Here is a 25,047-nt window from a genome sequence, read left to right as displayed (position 1 = left end):
ATCTGCCTGGCCCTGTGATCTAATTGCTCTGGATTTAGGAGCTTTGTGATTTTTTTTTTTTGATTTCTGAGTAGATCCAAGCGTCTTCATTCAGAGTGTCTCAGCTCCAGTATTATTTCTGCTGTGACCCTGGGCCATAAATGCTTCAGGTCATGGAGGGGAGACAGTGTGTGGTCTCCTTGTTTCTAAAACTTGATAGTCTTATCAGCAAGTGAGGAGTGCAGGATGTGGTGGAGGCTGTCAGAGGAGCTGGGATTGCTCTCTGGATCTGGGTTTAAGCTGAGGCTGTTATAGGAGGAAAGGACAGTAGTAACCATATATTCCTGATCTGGAGGAAACAGCCCTGCTCATGGCTTTAAATCATTCTGGGGTTTTATTTTTCTGTGTCAGCACTGTCAGAGCCTATAATCCTCAACCAAAAGAGGCCATCCTCCCCTACCCAGAGAAAGGACTTCAAGTGAGGAATCCCCTTCAGCAAGGATGTGACAAACAGACTGACAATGTAAGAGAAAGGGGAAAAAATATCCTGAGCCCAATATGCATAAAATTAGGGCCTGATTATGATGCAGGATTAAAAATAAACCACCAAGAATTCCCCTAGCAGAGGGAGCTGGTGGAGCAGCACACAGTGGGCAGCACTGAGTGCCAGCCATGCATTCTAACAGCAGTAATGGAGCAGGTAATGATTATGCATGCTTTATAAACACCTCCATCACTGATCTTCATCCTGGGCAGGCAGGGCAGACTTGATGTAGCAGCAGCTAAGTGTTATTGCTGCAGACACTTTAAATAGCAGTCACTGCTCATATTCTCTTCATCCCTCTCTGATCCAGAAGTGGTACATAATATATGAACACTCAGAGTTAGATGCCAGGGAAAATGTCCTAGGCAACTGTGAGAGATTAAAGATACTGGAACATTAGGATTGCTTGGGTTCTGAGCTGTGCTGTGGTTGTTGAGACAGGTTGAACTGATGGGTAGAGGAGCTCTGTTGATTATCTGCCTTTCAGAGCTCCTGGAAGGCTGAGCAAGACACTTCCCTTATGCTTCAGGTGGAGGAAGAGACTTCCTGAAGGAAGTACAGTGGCTAATGCATGGATAATGCCATACAAAACATGGTGCTCTCTACAGGAAAAGTCAGAATTGTTTGTAAGGAGAAGAGGTGGGAAGATGGGAATGTGCTGCTCAGGGAGGTGGTGGAGGCACCAACCCTGGAGGTGGCTGAGACACTGGACATGGCACCATGTTCCCATGGTGGTGTTAGGTCGTAGGTTGGACTTGATCATCTCAGAGGTCTTTTCCATCCTTAATGATTCTGTTGTCTTCTGCTTCCTTGAATCTGGTTTGGCTTCCAGTTCCAGTGGTACCTCTGCAATCTGTTGGAATGGAAGTTTTCCCTGCTAAGGCTCAAGTCTGCTGTTTATTAACTTGTCTCATCCCAACTGCACTCCCAGGAGGTGATTTTACAAGTCCTTCTGCACCCTTGGTTTCCTCAGCTGTAAGAAGGGCAATGTCTCAGTTATGTAATGTGGTTTATGATCTTCAGACAAAATGTGGAGTATTGGTAAAGGGTTTGATTATGTGGGGTTTTTTTTATCATCCTGCCCTTTCAAAGAGCTTATAGCTGCTGTCTGTTTGCATTTGTATGTCATGTCACTGGGATGTAACTGTGCTCTGACAGAAGCAGCTCCTTCAGCATTTAGGGAGGAAGAGTTTGAAATCTTAAGGAGCCATGCAAAGTCCTTGCTTTGAATTCTTTATAAATTTTGTAGGAAATACACTCAGCCATACTTCCTAAAGGAGGAAGTGCTTGAGTCCTGTCTCCTGTGTTTAGAATAAACAGAATCCAGATAATTGAATCTAAAAGGAAAATGTTCTTTTTTGAGGATAAACAGCCTGAATAAAACATTGCTCAGCAAACCCATGACCATGTGTCCCCCCCCCTCCTTGCACCATCCCCCCAACAGCAGTTTGTATCCTGCAGGATGCCAGAAGCAGCTGGAAATCTGGTTCAGGATACCTTTTCTGCTTGCTCCAATTGTGCTGGTGTCTAGTAGCATCCTACAAAATCCTTGAGGATCCATCAGGACTCTGCCAGTGGGCACAGCTTATTTGGCTTATTCTGTATGAGCCCCATTGCCTGGCAGACACTTGGGGTTTGTTTCTAGATGTTAATGAGGGCCAGATGGAGCCTGGTGTAATCTGGGCTGATGAACTGCTGTTAGCTGCACAGTGGAGCCATTTGGGTTGGTTGTTGTTTTGGTTTTTTTTTCCTTCTCTCCTAGGCAAAACTAATAAACAATTTCCAGTGTTATGAAGCTGTGGTCACTTTTTGCTGAGGCAATCCAGGAGGGGAAATTCAGGCTTGAAACAGGGAGCTGAGGGGTATCAGTTCCTGTCACTCCACTTAGAGCAACCCCAGAGCAAATGGGGATGTTAATTGTGAGTGCAAGATTCACACATTGGAGCTGTGCCCTGGACTGAGTGTCAGCATGTAATCAGCATGTGTGGCAGAATAACAGGTACAATAATAAGGGTTAGGATGCTCACTTAGCCTCTTCTCTTCTTCCCAGTTATTAACAGGAGCTGGTTTGAGGAAAGGATATGGGAACAGGGTATAGAATAAACAAGGGATTCTTCCTCAGCCTGTTCTTCCCATCAGCAAACAGCTAATTCACTCACTCAGCCAAACATCCTCCTGTGCCCACAGGTTTGCCACAGCTACTCGTGGCCTTGATTCAGTCCTGGGAGCTGTCACAAATTGTATCAGGCTCTGACAGATGCCTTGGAAATTCTCTGGGAACCCCTAAGAAGTCTTTGAGTTCTCTTGCATAGATTCAGGCAGCGAGTCAGAGTCTGCCTGAGAGCAAACATGGAAATGAGGAGCTGGGAATTACAGGACCAGAGGAGACTAACACTTTGTGTAATGATTATTTCACTCCAAGTGATCCAGTATCAGGTGGAGGTGGAAGGAACCTCACAACTGTGACAGCCTGTGCAATCACATGGCAATGTGGAGAATTTATTCCTGAACATTAGGCAGTTAGGGGAAAGCATTATTTTCTTGAAGGAAGAAATCTAACTTAACTTGCCATTGAGCCTTCTAAACATCTCATCTCCTCCTGAACTTAAGTTGAATCTGTTTTCTAGTAGTTGGATGCTCCATTTCTCAATGTGCATTGCTGAAGAAAATGGGTCCAACTCTGTCCTTGCTAGTCTAGTACTGCAACTCTGATTGCTTCTCTTGTCCTCTCACCTAGACCTCTCCAGAAGGCAAAGGTGGAAGTCTAAAGGATCACAAGCTCAAGTCTTGCTTTCACTGCTCTTGGCTTGTAGGGCAGGACAATGTCAGGCTTTGCTGGTATTGCTGGTACTGTTCTATTACTCTGTGACTCTAACTCTGTCTCCTAAAGGATTTTAAGCTCATGGCAGAAGTAGTGTGTGCACAGAGGGAGAAATTGAGATGCTATTTAGCACATGCACATCCTTGATGTGATGTACTCAGCTTGCCATGGAAAAGAGGGAACCAAACTACAGAGGAAACTTGCATACCACAGGATGTTTGGAGTTGAACCCACAAGGATCACTGAGTCCAACTCTTGGTGGTGTTTGTGTGAACTTAGTGAGATTCCATTGGAAAACATGTTTCCTGGCCAATATCTGAGTGTAAATAAAAAGCATGGACAGCAGCTAAGGTAATAAATCTGAACTTGAGTGGATGTGATGAGTTGGCTGTAGCGGAGGAGAGGATTTCTCAGATGGAGAGAGGAGGTGAAATAAAACCAGGATGGAGAGCCTGTGGATGGATTTGTCTTGGTGGAGATTTTCCTGTAGCCCCAGGTGAAGAGCCTTGCAGCCCCCCAGCAATGCTGTTTGGCTCTGCCTAGTTCAGGACAGAAGAAATGCATAAATAATTGGAATTTGCTTGGTTTGGGAGCTTGTGCCTGGGGAGCCTTTGCTTAGTCTGGGTCAGGGTAGAGGTCCCTGCAGCAAACCCCAGGCACAAGGCTGTTTTCAGCTTGTTGAAACAACACAGCTGAGCAGGGTTTAAGCTCAAGGAATGTGAGCTGGGAGATGACTCTGGGCTGTGCTTGCTGTCAGACACACACAGCTCTGTCACAATGTGCTGTCTGGCATCTCCTGGCACCTCGTGCTTTACCTGTTCACCTTTCACAGTCAGTGTTTTCAGGTAAGCACCAACGTGCCCAGGTGAACAGCCACAAGGACGATGTGACAGACACTTTGCACAGGGTGCTGTGCTGGATTTCCTGGAAAGAGGGAGGATTAAACTCATGGAAATTCCATCCTCAGTTCTTAATGAGCTCTGGATCCTAACAACAACTGACAACTAAGGCAGTTCATGCTAAACCTTTCTCTCCCTGAATGGAGCTTGGGACCAGGACATCTCTTGCTTTACAGAGCCCTCTGAGAACACTTACCTAATAATGCAGAACTCAAAGGTCTTTAAGAGACCCTGGCAAATGCAGTATAGAAACGAAAATTCAAGGAATTATCAGGCAGATTAATGTGCCACTGAACTAGTCTATCAGTGGAGTAAGTAGGGCTATTTCTTACAAAGAGATGCTGATGGATTTGCAAACTACAAATAGGAATGTTGTGTCTCTGTTGCACTGAAAAGGCTGAAACTCCATCAAAACTCCTCTATTCTGCTTTGAAAAATCTATTAATGGTGCATTTCATTCTTATAATCATACTATTTATTGAGGCTTGTGGGCAACATTGAGGGAATTAAGCACTTAAAATGTTGCATTGAATAGTTATGGGTTTAAAATGTGCTTTTTGAGGTGAAACTGCAGCAGTTCCAAAGAGCTGAGAATATTACCACTAAGAGAGGTGATAAATGCACATGTGGGTACACAAGTGAATATCAGTGACTGGACCAGGTCAGTTTTAGACTCCAAAAGGACTCCAAAAATTGTCTGACTTACTTTCCTGCTTGTTTTCTTTACTCTGTTTGTTCGAGTATCTTTTTTTCTCCATCTAAGTTTCACATTAGACCAAAGGTCTGACTTAGCCTCAGCCTCATAATTGGTTCTAAAGATATCTCCAAGGCTCCTTTTGTTCTTTTGAGAAACCCCCAGGGAGTTTGAGGCTTTGTCAACCTCGCCAGCTATTTAAAATATCACTTAACAAACACAAGTTCATAAAACCAGAAGAATTTGAATCCAAGTCCAGGCTTTGAAATGGGAACATTGGAATGGGTTGGAAGTGATGTGAGGAGTTAACATCCCATTTGCTTTGTAAAAATATCTTTAGCTTTCTGGTTTTTCCACTTGATAATCTAAAGATTTTAAGTCAAATCTTCTGTTAGTTTTATCAGCCTCCACTTGTCTGTTGTGTATGTTCTGTTATACAGAAATCTTAGGATACTCAGAATCACAACTGTCTTTGTTATTCTCTGCTCTGTGCAGCATCTAAACAAAATATAACCTTGTCTAAGGGCTTAACCCAATGTAAATAATATCCAGACACATGTCTAACTTGCATCTTGAACTAGCCAAACTGTGTAGGCAGAAAACAGGAGAAGAAGAGAGTTTTTACTAAGGAGTAATTTGGCCCTAACGATGAAACCTCAGATCTCTATTTCTCCACTGAAATAGCCTTTGTAATAGTCAGATTCTCCTCTTGAAAAGCCTCCCAAAAGCAGGGAGGCACCAGGGCTGCTGCTTGTTTGTCACATTTATCCTCAATTGTTTATTTATTTGATCTAAAAAGTTCTTTGGGGGAATCTCTTATCAGCTCTGGAGCACGACTGCACGAGTAAATAGGAAGCTGTGACATTAAAAGTAATTGACATTAAAATGTTGTGACATTAAAATTAATCATGTTTGATGGATGCTGGAGACTGAATCCACAAGGCTCCCGGGTTCATGTTCTAGCAAGCTTTGACATTCATTCTCCCCCTCAGTTCCTGCAGCACTTATGTAACTGTCTTCCCACCGCTGGGCTGGGACCTGCATGGAGAGGAGGAGAAGGGTTTGTCTGGGAATTCACCACTTGCTAGCATGGGGTGAAACCTGCTAGCAGGTCAAAAGAGGTGATTCTTCCCTTCTGCTCTTGTGAGACCCACCTGGAACACTGCACACAGTTCTGGTGTCCTCAACACAAGAAGGACATGGAATTGTTGGAGCAAATCTGAGGAGGACACAAAGTTGCTCAGAGCACTGGAGCATCTCCTTTTTTTTGAGGGAGTTGGGGCTGTTCAGCCTGGAGAGGAGAAGGTTGTGTGGAGACCTCAGAGCAACTTTTCAATATCTGAAGGGCCTACAAGGAGCCAGAGAGGGACTCTGTGTTAGGAACTGCAGTGACAGGACAAGGGGTAATGGGTTCAAACCGAAGGAGGGAAAGTTTAGGTTAGATGTGAGAAAAAAGGTTTTTTTTCCCTGTGAGGGTGGTGAGACACTGGCACAGGTTGCCCAGGGAGGCTGTGGCTGCCTCAACCCTGGCAGTGCTCAAATCCAGGTTGGATGAGCCTTGAGCAACCTGATCCAGTGAGGGGATGTCCCTGCCCAGGGCAGGGATGGTTGGGACTAGATAATCTATAAGGTCCATTCCAACTCTTACATTCTATGATTCTGTCAAACAGCTGGTTTAGCCCCCATCCAGTGAGTTAGTATCTGATACTCAAAACTGGCACAGAATTGGTTGTGTTGGTTTCCCAATCACCACCATAAAGTTGAAGGTAAAAGGCACCACTGGGATGCTGGAGCTGCTGGAGTTCTCATGGAGCCTTTATTCCCTGTGTTATGGCACTTCCAGGCAAGAAACAAAAAAAAGCCTTGCACAAATCTCTCCTGGCTCTTGCAGTGTAAATAGAGATATTTTTTCTTGCCATTTTTAGTAATAATGGGAAAATATTTAGTTCCTTTAACGGTTGTGCAGGCTCAGAAGGAAACGTTGGCAGTCGCCAGTTCTGCTCACGTGGCACCAGCACAGAGTGGAAAAGAAAGTGAGTGTTTCCCTTCAGGGCCTGGAGTTTGTCAGGGTTGGAGGGATGTGCTATAACCTGACACCTGTGTGTCACAGCCAAGTCCTTCAGCAGCACCAGGAGCATGGTGAGCATCAGGAATGGCCAAGGGCTGCTCACTGTTCCCATATGAAGCAGGAATCAGGTGAAATCCCAGCAGACTTTTCTTCCTTTGGGTGGCCAGAGCTTACCTAGAGCTGTTCCCTGCAGGGAGGCAGGGAGAGATGCAGCATTTCTTGCCTCCAGTACAACATTTTCCAACTTCCTTTTTTAGCCATGCGAAGCTGGAGGGGCCTCAGAAATGAACTGATGTGTTGGGCAAGGAGCCAACTACCTCCTCACAGCCTAAGCTCTGGGCTGGCTTCACTCTCTGTCCTATTTGGAAACCAGAAGTAATAGGATGGATTTTTATTTATTTTCCCTTCCCCACTGTGGTGTGTGTAGGGTGCCAGTCTCAAAGCTCCTCTTTTCCATGGGCTCCTCCTGGCACTAGTTGTCCCTTGCGTGAGATTGAGTGTAAACTCATGTTAAGAAGCAAAAAAGATTGTGCCCTGAGTTCAGCTGGAGTTAAACTTGGTCTGGTGTTTGGCACAGTGAGTATTGCCTCCTGCAAATCAAGAGGTGTTTTCCTGTGTGAAGCCTGATTGGGGTGAACCTTATGAGTTATAAATCTTGTTCCCAACTCTGCCACTGATTCCTTCTGACCTTGGTCATCCTTGTTGTGTCCCTAGTTATCCATGGGCAAATTGCACTGTAATTCCTCTTCTTTCCTTTGCTAACTGCACACAGGGGTAGTTGGCAGCTTCAGCAATGGGATTGGAAGGGGTTGGACTTGATGATCTTTGAGGTCTTTTCCAACCCAGTTCATTTTCTGATCCTGTGAAGAGAACACTGTGATTTCAGCAAGGCAGAGTGGTGATTTTGGCCTTTTCACTGTGAAATGTGCACAGCTCACATTGGAGAGCAGTGGGGGAAGGTCATGTTAAGGATGTTTTTGCTTATGCAAGACAAAACCCTTTAATTGACATCCATTGGATGAAGTCTGTAAGGTCTAAACAACTCAATCAATGACACTTTATTGAATGTATAATTTTCCTTTTTTTTTTTTTTTTTTGCTGGTTTTGCATTTCTCTTTGGTGATGTCCAAGTCCCTGAGGAACAATAGCCTTGATTATCCCCAATCCCTGGATTTGTAAGGTGAAGTACAAACAAGTTAGAGTTGAGCTATTTTGATGGCTGGTGCAGAGGTGCTCAAGACCTGCAGCTGTGGATGCCCTCAGTGAAGGGTATGAGGGTGAACAGCAGCTTGGGGAGGCACAGAGATAACATTCAGTGTTAGACAATGGTTTTATCCACTCCCTCCTGACTGAAAATGCCTTTGTAAAGCAGTGGGGGGAGAAGCTGTGTCAGCTCCTATTACAGAAAATGGATTTTCCTAGGGAAGTCAAGCCAGAAAAACCCCTGAGTAGTGCAGAGAGGAGCCAAATCTTCTGGTGGATTTGTGTGGCAATTCTGGCTCAAATAAATATGGGGAAAACCCAAATGTTAAATAGATGTGTTTTTACTTGCAAACTCAAGGCAATCAAAAAGCAGTATCAGGTGATGTGTCTGATCAGTTCCAACAGCTCGTTTATTTTTCTCTCCACATGATGGAAAAGATCTGGTACTGGAGTGAAACTGGAGACAGCTGTGACCTCCTCACAGATAGTGTCAGCAGAAAAAGGGGCTGAATTCATCAAATAACTCATGAGCTCAGTTTTCCCCACAGACCACACATGCTGGGGGAGTTGGGGGTTGCTGTGGATCCATGGCCTGGATCCTGGAAAACACCACCACCCCCATCCTGCAGCTGTGTGCAGTGAAACAGGGGCTGAAACCAACTGTGGCACTTGAGAACTTCTCTGTAGCTCAGGATGTGAGAGAGGAGCCTTGTGTGCTTTTTGGGGCAGTCTAGAAGTTGCAGTGAAGAAGGAAAGCCTAAGGCTTAGGGACTGGGACTTGAGTCTTGTTTTGTGTCTGTTTGAGCTCTTTGAGGAAGGGCTGAGGGAGTTGGGGTTGGTTAGCCTGGAGAAGAGGCTCAGGGGTGACCTCATGGCTCTCTACAACTCCCTGACAAGGTTGGAGAGAGGTGGGGGATGTCTGTCCTGCCAGGGCTGCAGGGAGAGGAGTAGAGGGAATGGCCTTGAGCTGAGCCAGGGCAGAGTCAGATTGAATATTAGGAGAAATGTTTTCCCTGTGAGGATGTTCAGGCACTGGGATATTGCCCAGGGAGGTGGTAGAGTCACCATCCCTGGAGGTGTTTAAGAGGTATCTGGATCTGGTGCTGGAGGATCTGGTTTGAGGGTTACAGCAGTGACAGGTTAATGGTTGGACTTGATGATCTTAGAGGTCTCTTCCAGCCTTGATGATTGTATGATTCTAAGACTTAGAGATTGTCACAGAACAATGTAAATCAGAAGGGATTTCTGGAGGTCTCTGGCTCACAGCAGGGTCAGCTTAAAACAGAACAAATCAGAAGGGATTTCTGGAGGTCTCTGACTCACAGCAGGTCAGCTTACACCAGGCTGCTCAAGAGTTCAGCCACTCCAGTTCTGAGCAGTTCCAAGGATGCTAATTCTACAATCTGAGCTCCTGTTCCAGTGATTGACTCTTCTGGTGAAATTTTTTCCTAACATCTGACTGGAATTCCCCTTTTTAGGACTTGTCTCTGATCAGAAGGGATTTCTGGAGGTCTCTGACTCACAGCAGGTCAGCTTACACCAGGCTGCTCAAGAGTTCAGCCACTCCAGTTCTGAGCAGTTCCAAGGATGCTAATTCTACAATCTGAGCTCCTGTTCCAGTGATTGACTCTTCTGGTGAAATTTTTTCCTAACATCTGACTGGAATTCCCCTTTTTAGGACTTGTCTCTGGTGCAGTTGTGCACCTTGGACGAGTCTGGCTCTGGTTCCTTTTTAATTGCCTTGTTCCCTCTGTAAGCTTTACATGTGCATCCCTGAGGCATGCAGGTTTGCTTACACAAATTGAAAGGGACAGAAGTGAGGCACAGAGAAGCTGCAGCTTGTCCAGGAAACCTCTGCAGCAGGGTTTGAGATTCTCTTCTAGCTTGAGCTGTCCCACCAGGAAGTCCTGTACCTATTTTGTGCTCCCCAGTGTGAGAGAAATGTACTGGAATGAGTCCAGCTAAGGGCCACAAAGATGATTTAGAGCCAAGACACTGGACTAGATTATCTTGGGAGGTTCCTTTTGACCTTTATCCTGTGGTTCTAAAGCAATTCTGATGGAACTGAGATATCATTTATGGTAGGTGCTACTGGTACTTTGATGCCCTCAACAGCAGTTTAAAAGTGGCTTTGAAAGATGATGAACACATTTGATCACAACATAAGCCAAAGTAGCTGTTCACAAGGTAGGAATGGTGTAGTAGTAGACTCACCTTTTCTCCATGGTTTCCAATATTTATTCAATATCAGCTTTAGGATAACTGAGAGCTGTGGATGGAAACTCTTCTTGATGTTAAGGAAATCAGTTGGGCAAGTTGTGGTTAGGGACCTGAGTCTGAATAAGAAGATATGCAAAGTTTAGAGAGGCTTTCAAATCGGTCAGAGCTCTTAGCTGAACTGCAAAGGAGGGTGGAAATGTAGTCCCAGTGGTGGAACTGGTCATGTGTGCTCCCCCTTCCTCCTAGGCTTCCCTCTGTATACTTCACCTGACCTTTACAGTATGTTTCCTGATAGCTGCCTGACCTTTTCACGTCCAATTAGCAGATTGGTTCAGCTGTTGCCTGAATCCCATTTTTGCTCTCCAAACCCCTCTTGCTGTTCAGCATCTTGGAAGCACTGTGTGTGCTCAGCAGGGCTCCATGACGTGCTGGAGCTCTCAGTCAGGGCCTTGTTTGCTCTCAGGAGGTTGATACCCAGTGCCTGTTCTTACAGAAGGCTCTGCCTCTGCAGCCTTACTCGGGGCATCCCTCACTTCAGGAGGGATGTGAGCCAAGGAACTGGATTGCTCTTTTGAGCAAAGGTCACAGGAATATTTGGCAGGGATGATGCTCACATCTTCTCACACAGGGTTCCCCCTAGCAATGGCCCAAGGCCTTTCCAGCTCTGGTTGCTTTGCAGAACCCTTGGTATTTGCAAACATGCAAAAATATATGTAACATGAATTTCAGCTGCTGGCAGTGGAGCTTATGGTGGGCTGAGAACATCATCTGCTTCCCTTCCAACCTCATTTCTGTTGCAGAGTTAGTTTGATACGACCAGTAGAAACTAGTTCATGGGGTTCAACTCTGAGATTCAGGTTGCCCAGAGAGGTAGTAGAAGCTCCAACCCTGGCAGTATTCAAAGCCAGGTTGGATAAACTTTGAGCAACCTGCTCTGGTGGGAGGTGTCTGTGCCCAGGGCAGAGGGGGATGGACTAGATGGTCTCTAAGCTTCATTCCAACCCCTAAAATTCTATGATTCTGAGCTGGAATAGCATAAATAGTTGAAAAACCAAATAACACATTCATCCAGATGTTTTAAAATCTTCCCAAACTTTCACAGAAGTAAAAATTGAATATTCCTTCATTTTCTGATGTTATTTCCTAGGCTGAAGTCCTGTTGCTGCATTTAACTAACTTGATTAATGCACCTTTATTGTGTAGTCCTGTCCTTTTTAGGATTGTAGGCTGTTGTCAAGTGGAATGGAGCCAGAGGTTGGAATTTGGCCCTTAGCTCACATGCTGCAATCCTGTGGGTAGCACAATCCTCCTCAGACTTTGGGCTCTGGCTATTGTCAGTGCACAACACCACCTTAGGTTCAGCTGTTCCTGAGAGTCACTGAAAATAAAACCATATCTGTATGCAGGAATCTATCATACTTTGTGTTAAATAACATTTCCCTGTTTCCTGTGTGTGACTTTTCCATCCTCTCCTGCATTTCAGGCTCACTTTCAGCAGCTGTGCAGTGTTGTCAGTTAAAAGAGATGTTGTGCTCCCCTCTGGAAAGCTGTTCCTCTGAAAGGACAAAGCTTTCCAAACTGGGATTGTCATGTTTTAAAGTCAATGCAAGTTCTCATGAGTATAGTATTCAGACCAGCCCTTGGTTTTGTAAGTGTTCCTGGGAAGAATTTGGGGATGACTTTGAGCCCTCTCCAAATGCAAGATCAAACTGTTTACTATCAAACTAAACTACATTTAGTACAGTGTGAACTAATCCAGTGTGTGGAGCTTTAGTGCATTGCCTGTGTGATACCAACTTCCTAACGTGCTGTTGGGTGTCTCTTGCAGCATTCCCAGTGGGGTTTGCATTCCTCAGCAATCCCTCAGTTTGTGGCTCTGATTCAGACTCTTGGGATTTAGAGCTCCACCTCCCCCTGGTCTGAGACCTCATGTCATGTCCAGATGCTTTAACTCCTGGTAACAGTGAGAGAAAAGATGAAAATATTCTCAGAGTCTGTTTGCAGCTGGTGCAGGGATGTGCCAAACTCTAGGGAAGGCACAGGGAGGGAGCTGAATCACAGTGATAAGATAATTAAAACCTTGATCCTCCTTTTCAATCCCATCTGGTTCATACAAAAAGAAGAGGATTAAGAGAATGATTTTTCTTTCATTTTCTTACCTCTGGAGTCAGTAAATACCAAGTAATCGATCCTAACTCGGAGAGAATTGGCTGCACACAGCTGGATTTGACAGTGTCTGTGACCATAACTCTTCTGGAGTTAAACTTCTGCTGCTCCTGTGCTCAGACCTTGGTGGTTGCACCTTGGATTCATCTCACAAGTGTTGCAGAGTTGAGTGTCTGTCTCACAAGACTTTTGTTGGGGTGATGGGGAGGAGCTGCTGCTGCTCATTTCCTGCCTTAGGGTAGGCTGTGGCCGAGGGTTTGAGACTGAGTGGATATGAAAAGTGACAGAGTGCTAATACATTAGGCATTCATTTTGTATCATATTAGTAGCTCTTGTAGAGGATAAGTGAGATGTCATACCCTGTTATGTGCAATTATGAGCCCACAACTGAACATCTCGTGGAGGTAACAGGGATGTGCTGCAGGGACTGAAGGCTGTACCTTAAAACTGCATCAAACCTTCTGGAAAATGAGACCTGAGAGAAAGCTGCAGGAAGGGATGAAGTTCACCTGTGAATACCTTGAGTTTCCTGGTACCTTTATTGGCAAGCTTGAAACAAGTTGAATTTCCATGACACAGAGCAGCAGAAAAGCACAATCAGTTCACTGCTGTCTGGTTAACATCTTAGATGCAAAGAGAGAAAAATATAAGGAGGAATCCTCAGTGAGAATGATTTTATTGGGAATCTTTATCAATCTCTCAAGTCTTCTCTGTCCTCAATTTTCAGTCACCTCAGCTGATGCAACCTCCTCCTTGGATTTCAAAACTGGTGAAGGAAGATCTGATGGACAAATACTATTTTGAACACAGTTTTGTTGCTGTCTCTTTGGGTTTGCATTCTGGATTCTGCTTGGTGTCTGCCTTGGGCAGAGAACTTCATTTCTCTGTGCCTTCACTTGTATGTCCATGAGCTGACAGCAACAATAGGCTCCCTGCAAGACTGAGGCCTAAGAATATTCCCCAGACGAAAGAGAGCCTGGAAATGATTACTGAAACCATCTTCCTTCTCAGAGTTTAAAGTCATATTTGAAAGCAGGCAGGAGGAGTGGAATTTCTGGTGTTTGGGGATGGAATGTACATAGGTACATAAAGCAGCCCAGAGATGCTTGCAGAGAAAGGGAATATTAGGCACAGAAAGGGAATCTCAACCAGCCATAGGTGCTTCATCCCTGGAGGGATCTGAGATGTGTACTGACAAGCTCTCTGTACACATCTAGTCCTCACAGCTCGGAGTCACCAGCTGCATTACTGACAGGCTTGGCTGAGCTCTGTTACTGTAAACAGAAGACACCTGGACCATTTTACTGATAAAATTGCATGGACTAAAGGCAAAGGGATTTCACACGTTCCTCTGCACAAGCACTCTGTGAACCATTAAATAAGAAGATGCAGTTCTGGTGCCTTGTTTTCTGGTCTTGAGTCTCCAGGGATGTAAATCCACAATCACTGATTTGCACTTGATTTTCTTTTTTTTTAAAGTGCAGTGAGAAAAGGACAGGCACAGCACATGCAGAGCTGTTGGCTGCCTGGGAAGGTCCTCAGCTAATGGAAAGTGTCAATTTTTCTCAAATATTCCAAAGTCTGGATTCAGTTTTATGGGTTGGTGCTGAAGGCTAATTTTGTTGGTATTTTCAGGGACATAATTTTACCTGTATAGGTAAGATCCTTAGCTGATCTCTGGGTGCTGCAGGGTCAGTCTTTCTTTCCCCCTGTCTTTAATCCACTAAGGAATCCCTGAGCTTTCCCTGGGGAACGATTCATCCTTGCTGCTACAGTCACTGTGAGCCCCAGACTTGCCCTGGTCAGCCGTTGTTTAAGGGCAGTGTGAAGACACAGCACATTTAGACACATATTGTGTGTTACCACTACATCTATTCCCTGGCTCATCCAGGACTGCCCAGGGAAGGATTGGTGGACAACTTCCCATGCTTCTGCAGCTGTTGGTATTGCTGTTGGTAGTGCCAACAGAACCAGCCAAATCGTGGCCTCCTCCTACACTCTGGTTTAGTTGTTGAAAACCTTTAAAAATCAGAGCCTTTGCTGTGAAGTGAAATGTTGCTTTCTGTTCTCCTTCCTCACTCCTCTGCAGTTGCAATTCCAAAGGGTTCAGGTCACCCTTTGGAAACTCAGCAACATGCAGGATTCTTCTCCTTTGCTTTCTGTTTTAACAGCCTCCCCAAGCCTCAGCCCTGAGCACATACATGTGGTTCCAATTACAGAGGCTCTGCAGTGCTCTGTGGATTTGGCTGGGGCTGTGCTGACCTCCCTCTTCCACCACAGCTATCCTGTTCCGGGGGGAGCTGACTCTTATCTCACATTTTTCCTATTTGAGATGCTTTTGCTTCACAACCCAAATTCCTGAAATCAAAGGCAGGCAGAGGGGAGCCTGCTGCAGGCAGCATGCACTGGGGCCAGGGCACGGCCACTTGGAGCTCTTGGGAGAAGGCAACCTTTGGCCTTTGCCTCTGCCAGCCAAGGAATACAGAGAGCAGATGTCCCAGAGCACAGCCTTGGCTCCCTTAATTATCCTTAAGAGACTTGGGCCGCCCCCAGCTCTCCTCCCTTGTGCAAGGAATGCAAAGAGCTGTCTGCAGGAAGACACCAGTTGATGTTTATTTTGGCTTAAAATGCTGTCAGGGTAACTGTTAGGGCTGGTGTGGTCTGAGGATGAGTTAGGGGGTGTTAACCTTCTTGGGTTCCACTCAGAACTCTGAATAACCCGACCTAGCTGTTCATTCCCTTAGTTAATCCACAGCAGAAACTAGGGAAGAGAGTCCAAGGAGAGGTAAAAGCCTGAATGTGCCTATGTCTGTTATCATAACTGACCAGCACTGGTGGGGGATGATCATAGAATTTTAGGGGTTGGGATGGAGCTTAGAGATCATCCAGTCCCAACCCCTGCCCTGGGCAGGGACACCTCCCACCAGAGCAGGTTGTTCCAGGTTTCATCCACTCTGGAATGAACACTGCCAGGGTTGGGGCAGCCCCCCCTGGGCAAGGCAACCTGTGCCAGTGTCTCACCACCCTCACAGGGAAAAACCTCTTCCTAACACCTAACCTAAATTTTCCCTCTTTCAGTTTGAATCCATTACCCCTTCTCCTATCACTGCAGTTCTTAACAATGTTTGGAGAGAAAAAAGGTGTTTGCTTTTTCAATAGAGTTTAATTTTAAGGCCCACAGAGCCTTAAAGACTTGACTATAGAACGAGTCTGTGGTGTCTTTAGCACTTAGCTGATTTCACTTCCAAGTCACACAAGGAACCCTGAAAGTTTTACTGAAGATGTAATTCTTTGGCCATAAAAGTCGTTGTCAGCCTAAGCATGTGAAATTGTGAATTTGCTTATTGCAAAACGCTCAGGTTTTGCCCATTAGCACTGAGGGGGTGGAGGGGGGAGAAGAGGCTTGTGCTTTTTCAGAAAGAAACTTAGTAAATCATTTCCTCCAAGGCTCTAGCAAGAATGAGCTCTAACAGATGTGAAATGTCTTAAATTCCTGGCCCGAAGGAGTGGTTCAGAGTTGCAACATGGCAAGCTGTGCTGGGCTTTTTGTTTTGAACTCTCCAGCACATTATTCCTGTAGATACCTAATTTAGACATCCTCTGTTTTCACAGACTTGTGGATTTTAGCACAAGAATAGTGAGCTGAAAGTGCAGGATGAAGGAACACTCTGGTATAGTTGTGTGGATATTTATTCTCTTGGGGCTGATTTAAACATGAAGTAGAGAGTTCTTGTTTCTTTGGATTGTTTTTACTGAAATGAAGTCCTTGAGCAGTTGAGCTGCAGGTCTAGCTCAGAACAGCTATAGCATTGGCACTGCTGGATGCACTCAGGTGTGTTTTCCAGCAGCCTACCTGGATTTTGGGATGAAAGTGTTATTTGCAGGGCCAAAATGTTCTTCTCAAAGCATCCTATTCTCAGCTGGTGCAATCACACAGATGTGAAGATAACTTTCAGGAGTGTGGCTGCAACCAAAGAGTGTGGGCAACAGGTCAAAAGAAGTGATTCTTCCCCTCTGCTCTCATGAGACCCACCTGGAACACTGCACACAGTTCTGGTGTCCTCAGCACAGGAAGGACATGGAACTGTTGGAGCAAGTCTGAGGAGGACACAAAGTTGCTCAGAGCACTGGAGCATCTCCCCTGTGAGGACAGGCTGAGGGAGTTTGGGCTGTTCAGCCTGGAGAAGAGAAGGTTGTGTGGATACCTCAGAGCAACTTTTCAATCCCTGAAGGTGCTACAAGGAGCCAGAGAGGAACTCTGTGTTAGGAACTGCAGTGACAGGACAAGGGGTAATGGGTTCAAACTGAAGGAGGGAAAGTTTAAGTTGGATATTAGAAAAAAGTTTTCTAGTCTACGAGTGGTGAGACACTGGCACAAGTTGCCCAGGGAGGCTGTGGCTGCCCCAACCCTGGTGGTGTTCAAAGCCAGGTTGGATGAAACCTTGAGCAACCTGATCTAGTGAGGAGCTGTCCCTGCCCAGGGCAGGGGGTTGGGGCTGCATGATCTGTAAGGTCCATTCCAACCCTTAAATGCTATGATTCTGTGATCCCAAGAAGGACTCCAAATCAGAGCACAGAATTAGAGGCTGCACTTTTGAGAACTTGTCTGTTGGGGACTGTTCTTGTTCCAGAGAGGATGTGATGTGCCTTGACATCAGTGGTTATTCACTGTTCCTGTCACACTTTCACCCAGGAAACACTTTGATACTAATGAACCAAAGCAGACAGAGCACCTGTCACAGGTGAAATGGGAATTGTTCAGACACTGTATAAACTCTGTGTGTGGATACCACTGAATTCCTGCTCTTACTGGTGTATTGAAGGAAGTTTGGAGTTGCTTCCTGAGTCACCTCCCTGTGCCTGGTGCAGGACAGGATGTCTCATGCTGCAGGATAATTACACACTGCAGTTCTGCTCCTCTGTGAACATCAGTGCCTTGGAATAGTCTATTGCAAATGTCATCTTGGCTAAAAAAGCCAAAATAACTCTTGAAAAGTGTTGCTGAAGGATAAACTTCACCGTTTAAACTTCAGAGAATAAACTTCCTGAAGAAACTAAAATGTTTCAAGATGCATTTTGGATATTAATATCTTAAGTGAGTTTGGTTTGGACCAAGTGAACAAAGGATTATTATAGATTTCTTGTATCTTGATTCCCTGAGTCTTTTCTAGGCTGTTCCTCCTAATTCCAGCAGTTCAGTGATACAGCACAACTTATTACTTTTTAAAAAGTATAATCTATTTTTAGCATTGCTCCCTAATCCAAACCTTCTGAACCTACTGAAAGATTTAAATCTGGAAGCTCTTTAGCTTTTAAGGATGAGAATTTGCCTACAAATACAAGTGTCAGCAAAACATTTATTTTCACTCGGATTCTGCTTGTCTGTCTATGTATATTTGATGTTGGTGTATATGTGTGTGTGTGTATAAGTACATAGACTTGTTCTTGGGCATGGAAATAAACTGAGTTTCATGTGTGATCAGGGCATGGATTTGGGCATGAAAACACTACTTTTGGGTGATGATAACCTGTGGTAAGGTCAAATACACAGTCCCAGTTTACCCAGCACTTGCTGCATTGCACAGGATGTTTCCCTCTATGTCCAGATTCAAGGGCTGACTGAAATTCAAACTCCTTTAAAACACACATTCAAAATCAGTAGAAAAATGCTGACATGAGTTGTGGGAAGTACTTCTCTTTGCATGAGAAATATGTAGGCTGTTCTCCACGTTTTTTAACTCCTAAATCTGCTACACATGCAAGGCAGAAAGGTCTGAGAGGGCTGAAAACCCCTTTATGTGCCCTAAACCTGAGCTCCTGCTGTGTGGGCACTGCCTGGTTAGGTGTGCCAGCTCTGGGATTGCTTCAAGTCTTTGTTGCTCTGTGTTCCTTGGAGATTCAAACATCAGTGAGGGCTCAGACAGCCTTTGTCCCCAGTCTGCAGGGTGTCTGGTGAGTTATTGTCCCGTGCACAATGGACTGAACAGCCAAACCTGGCACTGGTGTCCTCCCCAAATACAGAACATGCAGTGCCCGTGGGGTGGCACCAAGCCTGGCACTGCACCCAAGGCTTTTTTAGGCCCATGGGCAATGCTTCCAAACTGCTGCAGTTGGAATAAGCAGGAAGAACAATCCCACCTCCTTCTGAAGCTGTGGGACAGTGGCTGAGAAAGCTGAAAGAAAAGATTCCCCAATGACTCTCTGCAGCACAAAGTGTTGCCAACAGGATGTGGAAGGGGAAAAAAAGGGTTTGGGGGTAAGAACTGCAGAGCCTGCATGGATGTGGCATTACTCTTGGATCTGATTTCTGGAGAAGTCATCTATTGTCTGTGCTCTGTGCACTGAGCAGGCTCTGCCCTCCCGTGGCTCTGGAGCTCTGCAGGGGAAGGTGTGGAGCCACTTGGGCTCCCTGGAGCAGAGCAAAAGGCTTTGCAGGGCCAAAAGTGCCTTTGCCATGCCATGTGTGTGACCTGGGCAGTGTCTGGAGGGGTTTGCTGCTGGAAGGAGCTGCCCATGAGCTGACACTCTGCTCTAGGAGTCATTGAAACAGAGCTTCAGACAGGGAGAGGGGAGAATGGTTAAAAGGAGCTCACTTGTTTGAGCTGTTCTTGCAAGGTCTGATCTGCACAAATACAGAGAAATTCAGGGAGCATCTGTTTTTCACTGAATGTTAAACCACTTTTAATAACCTAGGAGGGACCTGCATATCTTTCTAGCTCCTTTTTGTCTCCAAGGCCTATATCATCAATTCCAGCATGTATCTAAAAATTCCATTTTGTCCCTGCTTGTTCTAGCCAAACCCTACCCAGACCACTGAAAATAAGACATTTATTCAGTTTGGGCTCTCTTTGGGATTTTCTTGGGTCATTTCTCTAACTGGCACCTCTGTTGGGTACTGCTGTGAAGCTGTTTGAGCTTCTTTTTGACCATACACAGGTCCAGGTGACTGGAAGGAAATGAAGTTAAGGGTCCTGTCTAGAACACCTTAAAACTGAAACTTCCTTGGGAGCTTGTGGACATTGTTAAAGCACTAATATGGTTTTGAGAGACAAGTTGGGGGTTTTAATTAGACTTTTAGTAATGATATAGGAAAGCACACACAGTGTGTCAGAGTTTGGTTATTGGTTCAATAATCAGCTCTAAATTATTTCTGATCACAGGAATCTTTGGAAAAACAGAGTGAGGGGGTTAGAAATTGGAGTCACTATCTCACTGGATGTCTCCCTGATCCTGCTCCCATGTAGAAGATGAGTTTATAGACACAAGGCTCTTCCTCAAATCCAGAGGTGTTTGCTGGGAGCAGCAACAATCAGGTGTGAGCTCTTCTAAAACCACTGTGTCCAAGCCAGAAAGGAAGGAAAATTATATTTGTTATACTCTCAGAAGGTGAATTATAATCCTGATCAAGGTTTCCTACGTAAACTATACCTGAATACCCTGCAATGGATGCAGGAATCCTCAGTGCTGGCACAGGGCTTTGGAAATGCTGCAGATGTTGGGTGAATTGTCCCTTTTGTGGTGAGTAAATGAGGGTTATTGATGAGTGCTAATGAGGACAGCCTGCAGGAGAAAGCAAGAGCAGCTCGTTCAGGGCTCAGTGTGTGATTGTATTTGGCAGAGCAGCGAATCCAGTGATAAACTGGATTACTTTGCCCTCTAAAGAAAGCAGCTAATGTGGCTGGAAAGGAGCTTTCCCTGCCATCCATTGATGCTGAGATCAGTGCAGAGCTGAATCCTTTGCAGGGTTCCACCTGTCTTAATGTTCTGGGTGTTTTCTGTAGGTGCATACACACAGTAGGTGATACCTGTTTATAGAGTGTTTGGGGAGTGTCATTTAAATAGCAGAAGCTCAGGAGCTCAGGGTAACAACACAGAGGTAGATCTGGGAATGGGAGCAGAAACAGAACTCTAAAGGTTGGTCCTGAAGAAATAAAAAGAGCTGAGGAAGTGTCATGCTTGATGTAACATTTCCTGTCTCTTTTTCACTTGAAAGTAAAGAGAAGGTTCAGGATCCACTGTTTAAACACAAATTTAGGAACAAATTCAACCTATGCAGCTACAACTTCTTATGCTCCTGCTGTTTGATCCCAGGATGGTGTGTTCAGTCACACATTGGGACTTCCTAGTGCTCCTAACTCTCCCAGTTTGAATCAGTTTCACAATAACTGGCCCAAGAAGCAATATATTTCAGCTCAGTTCACAGGAGGGAAAAAAATGGGTTTAGGATTTCATCTGGAACAGTAAAACTGAACTACCCAACGGCACTCAGAGGATTCGAACCCAAAAGACAGATGGAATTTGCACCCCAGGAAACCCCATGGAGACCTGGTTGGAACATTTGGTGTCTGAGCACACCTGGAACATCCATAGTGCCCTAAACTTTCCATCTCTCCCATCTTTTGGGTCAGTTTTAATTGAGTTTTTATTTATTACAGTGAGTCCATGGGCTATCCAAAGCTGGAGATGGGCAAAGCCAAATATCGATCCCTGATTTTGTGCAGTTTTAGCAGGGATGAGGTATAGAAACTCGACCAGACAGTACCTAACACAGTTCTGGCTGAACATCATATTTTCCTGTGTCACATCATCTCCTGGGCCACGTTTTGGGGAGGGAACACGTTTCTGGGTCTTTTGGCTAACATTTCAAGGGCTCTGCTTCCCTCTAGTGGGTTCGCCTGGCATTTTCCTTCCCTTTTTATTTCCTTTTTAAATCCTGACAAACCGGTTTTTGACAATTTATGATATTTTTTTAACGTTTCTATTCAAAGACACTTTCCTACCCTATTTGTACTACGCTTTTCCTAAGGTTAACCTTTTTCTTCCCAGGCTGATCTCTTATTTCCAGTGCTGATTTATCATTTAGTGTTAGGGAAGACACTCCAAGACTTGTCAGACTGACCTAGGGATAAAGGGATGGGCTCTGTAGGATTTCTGGGTGGAAATAGTGCTTCTGAGTTAAGGTGAAGAAGAAGTGAAGGCAAAGCTTGAGGAGGTTATCTGGAATTTTGAGCACACAGGGGATGTGGGTGTGACTTCATTATCGACAGCTCTGGAGGGTGAAACCATCTGTTCTTGGTGCTTAAATATTAGTGTGAAACTGCCTGTGTATGTATAGATGCCTCCTTGAATCAGCTGCAATCTGCCCAGGAAGATAAGCTGTTGGGTTTGCATGGAATCATGGAATATACAGAGCTGGAAAGGACCCACAAGGATCATTGAGTCCAACTCCTGTCCCTGCACAAGACACCCCAATAATTCCACAAAGTGCCTGAAAGCATTGGCCAAACACTCCTTGAGCTCTGTCAGCCTTGGGGCTGTGCCCACTGCCCTGGGGAGCTGTTCAGTGCCCAAACAACCCTGGGGGAAGAACCTTGTCCTAAGATATCCAACCTAAATCTGTTCCAGTGCCCAAACACCCTCTGAAGAGGCTCCAGGGAAGCTGGAGAGACTCTGTTTTAGTAACTGCAGTGACAGGACAAGGAGTAATGGGGAGAAATTGAAAGAGGGAAATTTTGGTTAGTTATTGGGCAGAAGATTTTCCTGTGAGGGTGGTGAGACACTGGCACAGGTTGCCCAGGGAGGTTGTGGCTGCCCCAAACCTGGCAGTGTTCATTCCAGGTTGGATGAGCCTTGAGCAACCTGCTCTGGTGGGAGGTGTCCCTGCCCAGGCCAGGGGGTTGGGGCTGAATGATCTCTAAGCTTCATTCCAACCCCTTAACATACTATGAAACCTTTTTGTAATATCCAGCCGATTAAGTTATTCAGGTCCTGAGGGATCATCCCTTCTTGGATGCTGTGAGCAAACGAGGAAGAATCTAGCAAAACTCTTTAGGGCAGAGATCACAGAATACAGAGCTGGAAGGGGCTGTTGAAGATCATCTGGACCAACACATGGACATGCCCAACAATCCTTCCCACCCTGTGCCTGAGAGTGTTGTCCAAACACTCCTGGAGCTGTGTCAGGCTTGGGGCCGTGACGAGGTGCAGCCTCTGACTGTTGGGTGTCTGTCTTTCAGCCTCCTGTTCCATTTGGCTGGCTGAGGCTCAGACTGAGTTCAAGAGGGTGGCTGAGGAGAACGTGACACTGCCGTGCCACCACCGCCTAGGGCTGCTGGAGCAGAGCAGCCTCGACATCGAGTGGCTGCTGCACATCTCCGAGACCGTGCAGAAAGCGGTAGGTTTGCTGAGGAAATGCTCCTCTTCCTGCATAGACATCGATTCAGCCACACTTCTGTGATGATCTCTGCAAGTTACCCTGATGGCCTAAGCAGTGTTGAGACAACACAGCTGATTGAGAGAGGTTTGTGACGCAGGGAAGGTATTTGATAGTCACACGTGCTGTGTTGGAGCAGGTTGTGTTACAGTTGGGTTTGCTTTAAGTGCAATCAGTTATCATTGGGTGTTAAGAAGTGCCCTTTGGGTTTTCAAAGATGCCTTTGTAGGCCAAATTTTTGAATCCTTAGTTTCAGGGAAAAAAAGAAAAAAATGTAGTAGCTTAGTACTTATAAAAATTAGGTCTGCAGTAACTTAAATTAGCTGAGCCAGAACTACAAGCTGCTTTTGTATGTTGTGACATAAGCTGATGTCTATTTTGGCACTTCTAGAAATGCTCCAATATAAATCTCTACCATAAATACACTTTATGTATCACTCTCAGACTAGAAATCCAGGTTTAATTCTCCACCCTGCCACAGTGTGACCCTTGGCAAGTCACTAACCATGCAGAACTTGGTCTGCAAGGCCTGGAAACACTTTGGTTTGTGATTCCCTGTAAAAGTGAAGTGCCAAGTGGCAGTTCAGTGCCTGTCTCTGCCCCCCAGGTGATCACCTACTCCGGAGGTCGTGTCTATGATGACCTGAATGAGGAGCAGAAGGGCCGTGTGTCCTTCACATCCAATTTCCTTGCTGGAGATGCATCCTTACAGATCATATCCCTGCAGTCCAGTGATGCAGGGAAGTACATCTGCAAGGTGAAGAATGCTGGGCAGTATGAGTGGGCTCGCATCACCCTCAAGGTGGTAGGTAAGGACAGTTTATTGTTCTTCGCAGGGAAAAAAATATCCCTACACTCACTTCCTGGAGAGAGATTTATTTCAGCAGGGTATAAATACACAAAGACACCTCATGATCGGGTTTCACTGTCCAGCTCCATATCTGCCTTTGCATTTATATAAATACACAAAGACACCTCATGATCAGGTTTCACTGTCCAGCTCCATATTTGCCTTTGCATTTGTTGGCAAAGGACAGGGCACAGGAAGAGCCCAGAGAGCTGCTTGGAGGTGAGTGAGTATGGTTATCTGCAAAATTATGCTGTGCTTTCCAAATTATCTCTATGATCTCATCACCCAAACTCGACTGATACTCTAGCTTAGCTGCTGATCATCCTGTCCAGATCTCCTGCTGTGAGTTCATGGCCCAGGACCCCAACCTGATCCAAGTCAGTGGTGGTGACAAATAAGCTGCCAGGGTTAGCCTTTCCCTTCCCTGATTCCAGATCATTCATTGGCTTTGCCACATACACTGTGATCCCATGGACCATGTGCTGTGTCCTGCCAGATACTCTGGGGAGAAGGAAGAAATGGAGAAGTAGAGGGAGGGAAAGAATATTCTCTAAACAGTGCCCAGAGGAGGAATGTGATGACAGAGCTCCAGTGATGCAAGTAACCATGAGACAAACTGCCACAGAGTGTTATAATGGCTAACCCAGCCACATTCACTCTTAGACTGTGAAGCTGCACATGAAGTTCCCTAACAAACATCCCTGGTGTGATTCCTTCACGCATTCCAGACAAGGCAGCTCCTGGAATACCTTGCCAAAGAAAGGATTGCCACTGAGCTTGCTGTGTTCGGTGACCTGTCTTCTGCTTCTCCTAGAAAAACCTTCCAAGCCCAAATGCTGGCTGGAAGGGGAGATGCTGGAGGGGAAGGAGCTGTCCCTGCAGTGCCGCTCAGCCTCGGGCACTGCCCCCATCTCCTACCGCTGGCAGCGCATCAACGAGGAGGACGAGAGAGCTGAACACCTCCCACCCACATCCAGAGTCAGTAAGTCAGCATTTCCTCACTCATTTCCTCAGCTATTGAATCAGTACGTTGGGGCACTTCCTCTCAGAGCTCTTAAGTCAATGAGTTGGGGCATTTCCTCTAAGCCCTGGGACACTCAAAGCCAGATAACTCCCACATGGTTCTGCACATGGCCCATCACGTGGCTGCTCTATAAATGGCATCACTTGGTGGCAGTGATAGTAATGATCTAACAACTCCTCTCCCTGCTGCAGCAGGACCTTGTGGGCTGTTCCACCCTGAGGAAGTGCATGAGGAGTTACGTTGACAAACGATTGTTCTGGAACTGATTCGAATCGGAAGTTCATTTGTGCTCCTGTGTCCTACCCACAGTGAAAGTTTCTTTGTCTCTTTGATTAATCCCACTGGTGATTTTCCTGTTTTTCAGAT

The 25,047-nt window shown here is 45.6% G+C and overlaps 1 protein-coding gene across 1 annotated transcript in view; it reads left to right on the top strand.

Moving 5' to 3' along the window:
- Positions 1 to 25,047, top strand: part of CLMP (CXADR-like membrane protein) — a 39,119-nt gene that overhangs the window by 11,726 nt on the left and 2,346 nt on the right. Inside the window, 3 exon segments of the mRNA XM_009080249.1 lie at positions 22,611 to 22,768; positions 23,415 to 23,616; positions 24,472 to 24,686. Coding sequence (XP_009078497.1) covers positions 22,611 to 22,768; positions 23,415 to 23,616; positions 24,472 to 24,686 — 575 coding nt within the window.

This window comes from Acanthisitta chloris, unplaced genomic scaffold (assembly GCF_000695815.1).
Source record: "Acanthisitta chloris isolate BGI_N310 unplaced genomic scaffold, ASM69581v1 scaffold10918, whole genome shotgun sequence".
In the NCBI taxonomy this organism is placed as follows: Eukaryota; Metazoa; Chordata; class Aves; order Passeriformes; family Acanthisittidae; genus Acanthisitta; species Acanthisitta chloris.
The sequence above is the reverse complement of the archived record's forward strand: the minus strand, read 5'-3'. Positions and strand labels throughout refer to the sequence as shown.